The sequence below is a fragment of the Muscardinus avellanarius genome, assembly GCF_963383645.1.
Source record: "Muscardinus avellanarius genome assembly, chromosome: 12".
NCBI classification, from domain to species: domain Eukaryota; kingdom Metazoa; phylum Chordata; class Mammalia; order Rodentia; family Gliridae; genus Muscardinus; species Muscardinus avellanarius.
This window is the reverse complement of record NC_137798.1, coordinates 106,029,296-106,043,777: the sequence shown is the minus strand read 5'-3', so window position 1 is coordinate 106,043,777 and position 14,482 is coordinate 106,029,296. Positions and strand designations below refer to the sequence as shown.

Below are 14,482 nucleotides of genomic sequence, written 5' to 3'. Positions count from 1 at the left end.
AAAAACAAAAAAAAGTCTGTAGTCCTAGTACTAGGGAGGTTGAGACAGGCCTTCAGTAGAACACGATGATCAAGGGGAGCTGGGCGTGGTGGCACAAGTCTGTAGTCCTAGTACTAGTACTAGGGAAGTTGGCAGGTTCGAAGCCAGCCTTGACAACTTGTTGAGGCCCTCCACAAAACCCTGTTTCCAAATAAGAAATAAAATTTGGCTGGGGTTTAGCTCAGAGGTAGGAAGCCTCTGGGTTCAATCTCCAGTGCCACACAAAAAATAAAGTAGGGCTGGGAGGGCAGCTCAGATGCAGAACGCCCTTGGGTTTAATATAAAGTATGTGAGCATGTACATGTACAGACTGTGGTGTAGTGTAGGTGCAACTTGGAAGTAGAAAGCAGCCCCAAAGGACAAGGGACCCCCAAAACAGGCACATGCAGATAAGCCATCTCCCTTCCACAAGTTCGACTTTGATGGTGGATTTCTCCTTGAGAAAGAAGAGATAGAAAATCACTTGGAGGGACTACTCTCCTTGAAGTAATTTACAGGAGTGACCTGTAAGGACGCGAGGGGAGCAGTCCATACGTGAGCCTCCTCCATGAGGTCCTTGGGGCTTGGAGACCTGTCCTCTTGTCAGGTCCACTTTTTGACCTTTTAATGGGATATAAACAGTCAGTACCAGCCAGAGACTGGACAGTTCCCACCTGCTGGGGCTATGTACTGAGCTTTTTTTTTTTTTTTTTGTATTGAGGATTATACTCAAGGGTGAGCTACACCCCAAGCCCTTTTAAAAAAATTTTTATTTTTGGTACTAAAGGTTGAACCTAGAGACATTCTACCTTCGAACTATACTCCCAGCCCTCTTTTATTCTGAAACAGGGTCTCTTTAAGTTGCTGAGGCTGGCCTTGAATCTGAGATCCTCCTGTCTCAGCTTCCCAAGTACTGGGATTATAGTACAGATTACAGATGCTTGGTTTATTTTTATTTATCTTTTTGTGGTGCTAAGGATTGAATTTAGAAGTTTTACCCCTGAGCTACACCCTCAGCCCTATTTTGATTTTTAGTTGGAAACAGTCTAAGTTGCTGCCTGAGGCTGGCTTCAAACCTGTGATCCTGTATCAGACACCCACGTACCAGGGTTATAAGAGTGCACCACCACGGATATACATAGATATATACATTTTTTTTCGGGACTGGGGATGGAACTCAGGGGCATTCTACCTCTGAGCTATACTCCCCGAGTCCTATTTTTTAGTATTTTTTATTTTTTGCAGTACTGGGGATGGAACCCAGGGGCATTCTACGTCCAAGCTATATACCCCCAGCCCAACTTTTTTATTTTGAAACAGGGTCTCCTGAGTTGCAAAGTGCCTAAGTAGCTGAGGCTATCTGTGAACCCAGATCCTCCTGTCTCAGCCTCAGAATGCTGGGATTACAAGCGTGCCCACCACACTCAGTTGTCCTTTTTATTTGCGGTACAGGGGATGGACCCCGGGGGCATTTGACCTCCAAGCTACACCCCCAGCCCTATTTATTATTTTGAAACAGGGTCTCACGGAGTTGGGAAGGGCCTAAGTAGCTGAGGCTGTCCTCAAACTGCGATCCTCCTGTCTCAGGCTCCCAAATGCTGGGATTACAAGCACGAGCCACCATGCTTGGCTTATTTTTACTTTTTTATAATTTTTAATTGCAGTACTGGGGATAGAAACCAGGGGTATTCAACCTCAAAGCTACACCCCCAGCCCTATTTTTTATTTTCAGACAGGGTCTCACTGAGTTGCAAAGGGCTTTACTAAGTAGATGAGGCTGTTCTTGAATTGCGATCCCCGTCTCAGACTCCCAAATGGTGGGATTACAACTGTGGGCTGTATTGTTTTTGAAACAGAGTTTCACCAGACATGGTGGTGCACGCTTGTAATCCCAGCATTTGGGAGGCTGAAACTGGAAGATTGCAGTTCGCGAACAGCCTCAGCTACTTAGTGAGGCCCTCCACAATTCAGTGAGACCCTGTTTCAAAATGAAGAATAAAAAATAGGGCAGGGGGTATAGCTTGGAGGTCAAATGCCCCTGGGTTCCACCCCCAGACGTGCAAAAATAAACAAATGGTCTGAGTAGTGAAGGGCATAAATAGCTGAGGCTGTCTGCCAACTGGGATTCTCCGGTCTCCGCCTACTGAACGCTGAGATTACAAGTGTGTGCCACCATGCCTCGCCCTATTTTTTATTTGTAATCAGGCTCTCATTAAGTTGCTGAGGCTGGCCTTGAACCTGTGATTCTCATCTTAGCCTCCCAAGTGCCTGGATCACAGGTGTGAGCTACTCACTGGGCTAGAGCTGCTGTTCAACTTTAAGGAACTGAATTGGTTAGCTTGTGAGTAGCTGGAAAGCCCTGGTAAGGTGAGGCTGTGCCAGGTCATAGGCAAACCGCCAACCACACTGGCACGGCCAGCCTGCTGCTGCATGGCCTCCCCACCTGGCTGGTGTGCGGCCGGCCGGCCCTTCTCTGAGGGCCTCTAAGTGAGCGTCCGCAGTGCCGGCCCTCCCGCACCAGCTTCTCCCCATCAGCCTGCTGGCGAGGGCTCCCCACGTCTCTCCTGGCTCTTCAATCCACTTGCCTGCTTGAGGCCTCTGAAGGCACCGCAGACTCGACCGGTCCAGAGCTCTCCCTCCAGCCCGACTTCTCCCGATGGCTTCCCCCTTTACCTCAAAGCAACTCCCTGCTTTCTGCTGCTCGGGCTAAAAGTCACAGTCATCCTGGTTCTTGCTCACTCATATCCAAGCCAAAGGCAACTGCAGATACCTTTCAACACACGCGGAGCCATCCTTGCCTGGGGCAGCACGACCTCTTGTCTGTTTTCCTGCCAACTGACTCCTTGGGGCTCTCCTGCCTCCCTACAATGAACCCCAAACATAGCCGCCAGTGAGCCTGCCACCATGGGGCGTGCGTCCCTCTTGCTGGCGGCCCCCAGCAGCTCCCGAGAAGGAACACAGGGTGCGGCGACCTCGGCTCCCGTCCAGGCCACATGGCGCTGGCCTTTGCAGAGTGCTCTTCGGCTGCTATCAGGGATCCTGCTCCGGGGCTGGCTACTGCTCAAGGGCCCTGTGCCCTCGGACTCCTGAACCTGTTCTGTGAGGGGCACAGTCTCTCGCTGTGCTCTGCACTGGATGAATTACTCCTTTCATTTACTGACCGTCTGCTGGAATGTGAGCTGCAAGATGAGTCTACGCTGCTCATGGAGCTGTTCAGCATGAGAGGACCTGGCAACGGCAGCCGACACCCAGAACACACAACAGCCCCCAATCAATAGGACAGTCCTCCCTGCCCTTGGAGCAGATGAGTGACAAGATCTCTACCCCTCCACACCATCAAGGAGGTGTCAGAGAAAAGCTGTAGGTCTGATTTCTGCGGGAGTCACAGGAAGGAGAGAGGAACGTCGCGTGCTGCGCATGCCTGGCGCCCCTCCAGGGGCCTGCGCTTTCGTCGCTCCTGTGCCTCCCTGCTCTGGGCGCCAGAGGGTTGGGAAGATGCTAGTGACCCAGAAGGCTGGGCCCCGAGGAGGTCGCAGTGCCGGGCCAGACGTCCTCTGCTGTCGCTCAGTGTGGTGCTGGAAGCAAGGAGTGCTCTCAGGGGCTGCCTTAATCTACGACTTAAACAGCATTAGGAGACAATGCAAGGCTTTACTGAGAAAAAGTGAATTTTTAATTATCTTGTGAATCTACTTAGAAAAACACACAAGCAATGTTCACAACTATAAATTTAACCTTTTGCACTAAAAAAAAAAACACACGAAACAACAAACACAAAACCACAGGCATGAACTGTAAACCTGTATTAATTACCGACTAGCCTTAAGGTTAATTCTTAGCAGTAATTCAGCATTTTCCTCCTTGGCAATTATGTTTTAGCACCAGATGATCTCCCACAGGGGCACTAGTGACAACGCTGGCTGCCGGTGTGAGGAGATGTTCCCACATGCACGCCTCCCACACGCACGTCCACGCACACACACGCGGGGGCACGTGCAGCGGGGGCACGCACTGCTCCCGGGCAACGGAAACAAGACAGAGGCGCAGGGTCACAGACTTTAATGTAGTGCACTCGTAGAAAAGGCCAGCGTTCGCTCCCAGGCGTGCTCCCGTCCTCAGACTTTAATGCCGTGATTTAGAAGATGCAGACGTTATTGCCTAAACGTTACTCTACACATTTCCATCAGTGTTCAGGAAAACACTTAAATTGCTACTTAATTTACACCATAACTACTGGGTTACAGCTTTAGCTCATTGGCAATTTTGGAAGCGATGTTTTTGAAAGCTATGGACGTCCCCGATATCCGCTTAAACCGGACCCCGTTGAGGGACAGCCTGGGCAGCTTGCACACCTCCATCTCCCACTGCACCAGGCCCTCGGCGCGCCCGTCGCCGTGCACGCAGAGGAGCAGGAAGCGCTCTCTCTGCTCGTAGTCGCAGTTGCTGGCGTCCAGCACCTTGCGGATCTCCCGCATCATGTCCCCGGGGTCCATGGAGCTCGTGGTTTTCATGCTCCAGGTGAAGCGCAGGGAGCGAGGCTTCGCTTCTTTGCTGTCATCCTTTGGCTCGGCAGACACGCTGCGACTGAAACACACAGGGCAGCTTATTACTAACTGCGCAGGAAAGCCGGCCTCACCCCTTAGCCAGCCCATCATCAGCACCCTAGGGGATCCCGGTGTTAAATCAACAGCCAGGCTGGCTACACTTAGTCACCTCCACAAGCCTCACTGTTCTTCCATTCTGTTAAAAACCCCAATTTCATAGTTAAAAACTTCTGGTGGTCGTAGTACTTGGAGGCTGAGACAGGAGAATCACAGGTTTGAAGACGGCCTTAGCAAGCAGTGAGACTGTTTCAAAATAAAAATGAAACAGACTGGGCGTGGTGGTGCATGACTGTAATCTTAGAACTTGGGAAGCTGAGACAGGACTGCAGGTTCAGCACTAGTGAGGTTCAGCAACTCAGTGAGACCATGTCTCAAAATAAAATAGGGCTGGAGGTGTAGGCGCGGAGGTAGAATGCCTCTGAGTTCAATCCGCAATGCCACAAAAACCAACAATAAAAAAACACCAGACAAGTGATGTGGTACACAGCTGCTAATTACAGCTACTCAGAGCTTAAGGCAGGAGGATCACCAAATTTGAGGCCAGCCTAGGAAACTGAGCAAGATCCTATCTCCCCCTCAAGCCCCCCAAACAGCAAAAACTCTCCAACAATTTTGGGGACTGAGAAGCCTGAGGTGAGGAAATTGCCTCAACACAGAAAAAGTGGGGCAGTCTGCTGGGGGTCCACAGGAGGGCTTTCATCCCCCCAACCCTGGGAGGGAGAGGAGGAGCAGGACAGCTTCGGAGTATTCCCAAATGAGATCTCAACAAAATACAATGGAGGCAGCGACAGAGTTCTGTTTTGAGCAAAGAAATGAATCCAATCAAAGGCAGAGAGCGGGAGGAGCAGGACACTCCGAGCAGCTTGAACGGGCGGGCGCCTGCGGCAGGCCCAGGGGCCCCACAGCCGCTGGCCTCAGGAGCACTGCCAGAGCAGGCTTTAACCTCGCTCACCAGGAGGCAGTTCCTGTCACTACCTTCCTGCTGTGATGGGCAACAGATCTGATCAGGCAGGCCTGGGGAGGCTCTCTTGTGCCTACCCCAACTCTGCTTCCACGGGGTGGCCTGCACCAGCCCCCAAGACCTCGCAGGGATGTGGATGACCAGAAAGTGGGTGCTCTGAAAGTTTTCATGCAGAAAAGTCCTACCAGGCTGGCCATGCTTGTAATCCAAGTGTTTGGGAGGCTGACGCTGGGGTCTCAGTGAGACTCTCTGCAACCTACTGAGAGCCCACTTCAAAAACAAGAAGAAACACAAGGCTAGGGGAGCCGGCGTGGTGGGCACGCCTGTCATCCCAGCACTGGGGAGGCGGAGACCTGAGGGTCTCAATTCGCGGACAGCCTCAGCTACTTAGTGAGGCCCTCCTCAACTTAGCGAGAGACCCTGTTTCAAAATAAAGAACAAAAAAAGGGCAGGGGTTGTAGCTTGCAGGTAGAATGCCCCTGGGTTCCATCTCCAAACCTGAAGAAAAAATAGAAAATAAAAAATAAAGAGGCTAGGGGTATAGCTCAGAGGTAGAACACCCCTGGGTTCAATTTCCAGTACAAAAAAAAAAAAAAAGTCCTATCGGTACAGCTTCTAAGCAAAGGGGCAGTGGTGTTGGTGAGTGGACTGGTGTAAAATAAACAACTATGGAGATGGTCCTAAGCCTAGCTGCGATCCAATATGCACAGGAGATCACCAGAACTGAAAAGCAAAACATACTACTTCTATGATCATTTTCAAACAAGAAACTGTATCTAGTTGGAAATAGAAATATTCTTAACATTCTGCATTCATTCCTTGAGAACAGAACCACATGAAGAGCCAGTGATGACTGAGGCTTCTTCTAGTGAGTCCCGCCAAGCCCAGGCCTCCCAACCTCACTGTGGGTGGTTGTAACTCAGCCCAGCACTGAGTCACAAGACAACCAGGAAGCTGGGTGGAGGCAGAGTTCTGCGACACGCTGGCGCCCTCCGGTGGCTTCTGGGGTGCAGAGCAGCTTACTCACCCCAGCCACTCTACAGGGACTAGCTGAAGTATGACAGAGCATTCAGAAAACAACATCACCTTTGCCACTGAAATGAAGCAAGCACCTAAAAGAGATTTGAAGTGAAAATCATTGCCCTCACCTTGAGCCCTCATATCTCCCGTTCCTCTCATATTCAGTTGGAAGCCTCAACGGATAGAATGTAGAAGCAGAGAAGTGGGAAAGAGAAAAGAAATCTTACACAGCAGTACACAAACATCACACAATGAACAGACCCAAGCATTTGTTCACCACGGGCTCGTGAAAGTGCACCCTCCCAGTCCGTGCTGTCCTCAGTGAAGGACAAGCGTGTACAGGGACAGGGTGCTCGCGCACAGTGCTCCCGTCGGCTCTTCCCCCGAGCACCGAGTCCAAGGCCTCAGTCTGGAGCTCTGAGCCACGCCCCGGGGTATACTAGGTTTCCAATGAAAGAAAACGAGGCTCTCAGTTGACTTCTACATTCAATTATGACATTTTCTGTCCAAGGAGAAATGTGACAACGGGCAGATCAACTGGAATGGAATTCCCAACAGGAAGAAGGCACTTTTCCCACAGTTTCTGATGAAGAGCTCATGTTAACAGAGCCTTGAAGTGAACCAGTGGTTTTGTAAACAAAAACTGGCAGCCTAGCTTCCAGGAACTGCAAAGGCGCAGGCATGCTGTGGCCCTCTGATGGCAGACTTCCAGGGGTCAGGAGGCGGGGTGCTATGTGTGTACATGCCAGAGACAGAACATTTCTAGTCTCCTGATCATCTACGCTGTGGCCCTTGATGGAAGACTTCCTGCTGTGTGTGGGGTACACCAAAGATATAATTTATATTCTTTTGAATATCAACCCCAAACATTAACTGAATCAAAATATCTTACTGTAGTGCTTTATTTAAAAAAAGAGGATCCAGGCACAGTGGGGCACGCTTGTAATCCCAGCATCTGGGAGGCTGAGACAGGAGGATCCTGATTCGCGGACAGCCTCGGCTACTTAGTGAGGCCCTTTACAACTCAGTGAGACCCCGTTTTATTTTATTTTATTTTTTGTGGTACTGAGGGTGAAACCCAGAGGCTTTCTACCTCCAGGATATACTCCCAGACCTATTTTTATATTTTATTTGGAAACAGTCTCACTAAGTTGTTGAGAGCCTAAGTAGCTGAGGCTGGCTTCAAACCTGTGTGATCCTTCTGTCTCAGCCTCCCAAGTGCTGGGATTACAAGCGTGTGCCACCACGCCCAGCTAGAGATCCTGTTTTAAAATAAAGAATAAAAAAATAGGACTAGGCATGTAACTCAGAGGTAGAATGTCCCCGAGTTCTATCCCCAGTACTGGAAAAAAAAAAAAAAAAAAAAAAAAAAAAAAAGCCAACCATGGTGGCGCACACTTGTAGAAAACCCCGAAATCTACCCCTACTACCACCAAATAAATAAATAAATAAATAAATAAATAAATAAATAAATAAATAAATAAAAGATAAGCTGGGCGTGGTGGCTACGCTTGTAATCCCAGCATTCGGGAGGCTGAGACCTGGAGGATCGCGGTTCGTGGACAGCCTCAGCTACTTAGTGAGGCCCTCTGCAACTCAGTGAGACCCGGTTTCAAAATAAAGAATAAAAAATAGGGCAGGGGGTGTAGCTCGGAGGTCAAAGGCCCCTGGGTTCCATCCCTAGACCCCCCCAAAAAAAATAAAAAGAAAAAAGAAAAACAAAAGACATAAACACTTCCCAAAGCCATCACCAACACAAAAAAAAAAAAAAAAAAAAAAAAAATCCAAAATAACCAGTGAGACATGCTTTCTTTCAGTGGCTGGTGGGAAGTGACTTTTAGATAGAACATTATTTACTTGACTATCCAAAACTGATAAAATGTTTCTGCTATGTAGCTGCTTACATCTTTATTTCTGAAACAATCAAACTTAATGACTGTTGGTTTAAATTTTATGCTTTTCTCCAATCTCAGAGTAATAAAACTGACAACTAATACAATGAGGACTTACCTTTTACATGCTTGTGACTAGTCAGTAATTGTGCATTAATGTCATTGAACATCTCATTCTTCAAACAGGAGCATGCTAAGTGTTATTAGTATGGAGAGAATTATTTGGATGCTAAATAATTCTACCAAAGAAAGAAAATGTACAGAGCATGCACAGGCCTTTCAATGCATGGTGCCATAGCTCCTTCAAATGCCTGGCAGAGTTAATCTATTTCTTTCCAGCTTCCTTTGGAGGAAATAAGTATTTAGTTCTCAGCAGAAAGTTTAGTTTTAGGGAAAAAACAGGGCCAGAAAGCCAAACCTGATGTTAATTGCAGGGGCCATCTGGGGTGAGGATTGAAAAGTAAGTGTGTACATACAAATCCTACCTTTTGATAAACCTGAATGACATGTTTCTAAAAGAAATTAAGCCAAAAAAAAATTAATAAAAAGGACTCACACAAGTTAACTATAAAATCTAATCAGTTATAGAAATGAAAAAGCAAAAAACTAAACAAACAGGGCTCCCCTTCTGGCCAATATCAAATGAAACAGTGACATTTGTTGAAAAAGTAAACTTATTACAGATGATTAAATGAGTATGTGATTTTTTAAACTAAAATTAAAATAATAAAAAATTAAGATAAAAGAAAATTTAAAAATCTGTATTTGAAATTTAACAGTAAATAGTGACATTAGCTATAAAGTTCTTCAGATAAACAAGATAAAATTCTTATGCTAAAGAAATGACATATCATTTATAATGTACTACTAATAATACAATTTTCTTCAGAACATATTATGAACAAAAATCTTGCCTTATTATACATAAAAATTTCATTATAAGCTGGGCATTATGGTGCATGCCTGTAACTCCTGTACTTGTAGAGCTGACACAAGAGGACTGCAGGTTCAAGGCTGGTCTCAGCAATTTAGCATGACCCAGTTTAAAAAAGAAAAAAAAAAGCCAGGGATGGTGGCGCACGCTTGTAATCCCAGAACTCAGGAGGCTGAGACTGGAGGATCGCGGTTCACGGACAGCCTCAGCTACTTAGTGAGGCCCTTTGAAATTCAGTGAGACCCTGTTTTAAAATAAAGAATAAAAAATAGGGCTGGAGCATAGCTCACAGGTAGAATGCCCCTGGGTTCCAACCTCAGTACTGCCCCCTCCAAAAAAAAATTGGGCCAGGGGTATAGCTCAGAGGTAGACTGCCCCAGAGTTTAATCTACAGTATCCCTCTCCTGAAAAAAATAACACAAGGGCTGGGAGTTTTACCAAGAGGTAAAATATCTCTAGGTTCAAGACCAGGTACTAAAAACAAAAAACTGTTTACAAAATCTAAGAACAAATATTACTTCAGAACGTTTTTATTTTTATTTTTTGTGGTACTGGGGATGGAAATCTAAAGGCATTCTACCTCCAAGCTATATCCCCCTTTATTTTGAAACAGAGTCTCACTAAGTTGCAAAGGGCCTCACTAAGTAGTAGCTGAGGCTGTTCTTGAAATGTGATCCTCCTGTCTCAGCCTAACCAAATGCTGGGAATGCAAAATTGCGCCACTACGCCTGGCTTTATCCCCCCCCCTCCTCCTTCTTCTTTTTTTTTTTGGTGTGGTACTGGGGGTGAAACCCAGGAGCTTTCTACCTCCGGGCTATACTCCCAGACCTATTTTATATTTTATATTTTATTTGGAAACAGGGTCTCACTGAGTTGCTGGGAGCCTAAGTAGCCAAGGCTGGCTTTGAACCTGTGCGATCCTCCTGTCTCAGCCTCCCAAGAGCTGGGATTATAAGCGTACGCTACCACGCCTGGCTTTTATTCTTTATTTTATATATTTTTTGCGGGTCTGGGAATGGAACCCAGGGGCATTCGACCTCTGAGCTATACCCCTTGCCCTATTTTTTACTCTTTATTTGAAACAGGGTCTCACTAAGTTGCGGGAGGGCCTAAGTAGCTGAGGCTTTCCACAAACTGCGATCCTCCAGTCTCAGCTTCCCGAATGCTGGGATTATAAGCATGTACCACCACGCCTGGCTTCATTCATTCAATCATTATTTATTTACTTATTTATTTATTTAGCAGGTCTGGGGCTGGAACCCAAGGGCATTCTACACCCCCCAGCCCTATTTTTTATTCTTTATTTTAAAACGGTCTCACTGAGTTGCAAAGGGCTACCATGCCCGACTATTCTTTATTTTGAAACAAAATCTTGCTAAATCACAAAGGGCCTAAGCAGCTGAGGCTGTTCCAGCCTCCCAAGGTTTGGGATTACAGACATGTGCCACCACAGCGGTTTATCTCGGCCTCTTAAGTACTGACACAGATTTCATCTCCTAGAGACCAGTTTAAGTATGGATTTTACTTTTACGTAATAAACTGCAAGAATTGTTTTAATTTAAATGGGTCAGCCGGGCGTGGTGGCGCTCACTTGTAATCCCAGCATTCGGGAGGCTGAGACCGGAGGATCGTGGTTCACGGACAGCCTCAGCTACTTAGGAGACCTTCTGCAACTCAGTGAGACCGTTTCAAAATAAAGAATAAAAAATTGGGCAGGGGGTGTAGCTCAGAAATCGAATGCCCTTGGGTTTCATCCCCAGACCTGCCCCCGAAAGAAAGAAAGGAAGAAAGAAGGAAAGAAAGAAAGAAAGAAAGAAAGGAAGGGGTCACTGTGGTCATTAAAAAAAAATTTAGGGACATGCTTAGGTTGTGCTGAAAAGAATGTGACACAAGTTTCCCAGCTGTGGATCTGGTCACGGTCAGCTTCCTGGGCAGGTACAGGCTGTGAAGCCCAGCTTTGGGGATGGACACAGCAGGTGCTTCCACATATCTGCTCAATGACTCAACTAATGAAATCCTTGGATGTTTTCCTAATTTGGGTTTAACGCTGGCATTGCTTCAGATACTGACAAATTAAAAAATGCCTAATGCCAGGCATGGTTGCGCACACTTGTAATCCCAGTGCTTGGGGCTCTCAGCAACTTAGTGAGACCCTGTTTCGATATGAAGTATAAAAGACAGCTGGGCGTGGTGGCGCTCACTTGTAATCCCGGCATTTAGGAGGTGGAGACCTGAGGATGGTGGTTCATGGACAGCCTCAGCTGCTTACTGAGGTCCCTCCACAACTTAGTGAAACTCTGTTTCAAAGGCCCTTTGCAACTCAGTGAGAAACTTTTTCAAAATAATAAATAAAAAATAGGGCTGGGAGTGTAGTTTGGAGGTAGAAATGTCCCAGTTCTCAGTACCGGAAAAAAAAAAAAAAAAAGGGCTGGGAGTGTCACTCAGAGCTAGAATGCCCTCTTACTAAGATCCAGAGAGAGAATGATTTGATGATTTTAGACTGAGAAACAGTACTTATTACTTAGTGACAGCAAAGTGGGAGAAAAAGAAATGTCTTTCTGCTGTGTCTAGGGAGGAACACACTGATGCCATCGTTCCCCCTGGCGATAGCCACAGAGTGCCGTGTGGACAGAGGTGTGACCAAAAGGAGCCGCACTTAAAGAACAATGACAAAAACCTCCCAAGTGCCAGACAACTGCTGGGGTTGTGAAAAAACTCTGAGTCCTATAATGTCTACTTTAAAGGGCTTGTTTTGTTTTTTGTGGAGCTGGGGATGGGACCCAGGGCCTTCTACCTCCAGGTTACACCCACAGACCTATATTTTAGTGTTTTATGTAGTAACAGGGTCTCACTAAGTTGTGGGGGGCCTAAGTAGCTGAGGCTGCGATCCTCCTGTCTCAGCCTCCCGAGTACTGGGATTACAAGTGTGTGCCACCACACCTGACTCTATTTTAAAATGTTTAAAGGAGAAAGATACATAGATGAAAATATAAGCTAAGGACATAATAAGAAATACACAATCAGCTTTACGCGATGCAGAAGACATTTCTCCTTTTGTTGTTTGTTCCAATGCAACCAGCAGCACCCGGGCACTTACCTCCTGGTGAATTTGGAAGTTAATTTACTAAAAAGGTTAGTGGAGCCTCGGCTTCGAGTCTGAGACAGTGGTGTGGCTTCGTGGGACAGGCTGGGCGAGGCGGGCGGGCCGTTGTAAGTTGCGGTTCGACGCTCCCGGGGCTGGCCGTGGAACGTGCTGCGGCTGGCGGTGCCTCTCGGGAAGCGGATGCGATCTGGAGTGGTCGCGCTGCTAATACTGTGGGTTGAAGCAACTGGAGTTCTCTGGTCAGGAATAGTGCTAAGATCAGAAAATAAGAGACCTGACAACTCTGCTCATGAAAATCACGGCACACTAAAACTTAACAATCACGGCATACCTTTCATACCCAGAGGAGAAAATAGGCATAATAAACCCAGATCCAAGGGGTATTTCATAGAAGTTAGGAGCTACAGGTAAGTTAAGTGGGAAAGGTGCCAAAGGGATAGGATACAAGGAGACAAAATCTCAAAGATTTTTAAGGGAACAGTATATGCACATTCTCAAGGACAGCATTGCTGCAGGGAAATCTAGAACAGAGAACGGCTAACTCAAGCTTTCCCCTTTGCTTCTCTTTCAATTTGCTTACACGCAGAGAACTGTGCCAAAACGAAAGAAGTAAAGGACTACAGGTGTAACTGAAGAATAAGTAACTAAAAAGTTTGGAAGCATACAATGTCATACAATTCCACATGCTGAAAGCAAGTTGGAGAGGAGAGGAAATACTTTACACCGACTAGTTTAGAAAGGACGACACACACAGGACAAGACGTCATGAAAGGGTATGCACAACGGAAACCAGACAGCAAGGCAGCTTAGGACAACTAGGACAAAATCTCGGGATCACGAGATCCACGGCACAATTAAGCAGCAGCGGGTTCACATTAGTTGTACAAGGAATGTGCATTTTTCTTACATAGCTTTGAAGTTATCTCCTTCACTGTCTATTGGAGGTAACATCATCTTGGGGTGCCCCGAGGCTGACATGGACATCGACTTCTGATGTCTCAGCCGACAGGAAGAAGGTGTGGCACACACTGAAGCAGGGCTAGCTGTGCAAGCGAACACTTCTGTCAGGCTGGGAGGGGGTTTGGGTTCAGGCAGAGGCAGAAACAACAGTGTGATGGAGCGGTGAGCAAAGAGCAGCCTGCCGTCTAGAGCACACACCTCCGCCCAGACCCTCCTGCTCCAGAGAAGAAACAGCCACTAAGTGAGCCGGGTGTGAGCTTCTGAGGCAACTGATAAAATGTAGCTGCTTTCCTCAAATAGAAATTTAAAAAGTTTATTACTAGCTGGTCATGGTGGTGTATGCTTGTAATCCCCGTGCTTGGGAGGCTGAGACAGGAGGATCGCACAGTTTCAAAGCCAGCCTCAGCGACTCAGCTAGGCTCACAGCAACTTGGTGAGACTCTGTTTCCAAATAAAGTATAAAATATGGCTGGGAGTATAGCCCGGAGGTAGTACTGGGTTCCACTCCCAGTACCACAAAAAGAAAAAGTTTATTACTAGCTGGGCGTAGTGGTGCACGCTTGTAATCCCAGCATTCGGGAGGCTGAGACCAAAGGATCGCCATTTGCAGACAGCCTCAGCTACTTAGTGGGGCCTTCTGCAACTTAGTGAGCTCCTGTTTCAAAATAAAGAATAAAAAATAGGGCAGGGGTTTTAGCATAGAGGTCGAATGTCCCTGGTTTCCATCTCCAGACTCACTAAAAACACCTACAAAGTTTATTACTTTATTTTTCAAAAAAATTTTTTTAAGGTGGTGCTGGGGATGGAACCCAGAGGCTTTCTACCTTTGGGCTATACTCCCAGACCTATTTCATACTTTATTGGGAAACAGGGTCTGACTAAGTTGCTGAGAGCTCACTAAGTAGCTGAGGCTGGCTTCGAACCTGCGCGATCCTCCTGTCTCAGCCTCCCAAGAGCTGGAATTGCAAGGATAAGCCACCATTCCCAGCTAAA

The 14,482-nt window shown here is 47.0% G+C and overlaps 1 protein-coding gene across 7 annotated transcripts in view; it reads right to left on the bottom strand.

The window, feature by feature from the left end:
• Positions 1-4,253: 4,253 nt before the first annotated feature.
• Positions 4,254-14,482, bottom strand: part of MARK3 (microtubule affinity regulating kinase 3) — a gene marked incomplete at both ends in the record, with an annotated part of 121,794 nt that continues 111,565 nt past the window's right edge. For 2 of the 7 annotated variants that reach the window (XM_080708326.1, XM_080708328.1), the window contains 3 exons: positions 4,254-4,599; positions 6,729-6,773; positions 12,524-12,781. In XM_080708326.1, the coding sequence (XP_080564452.1) occupies positions 4,254-4,599; positions 6,729-6,773; positions 12,524-12,781 (649 nt within the window). Of the gene's footprint in view, positions 4,600-6,728; positions 6,774-8,977; positions 9,005-12,523; positions 12,782-14,482 lie in introns of all 7 variants that reach the window. The other 5 variants (XM_080708332.1, XM_080708331.1, XM_080708329.1 and 2 more) reach the window with 3 other exon arrangements.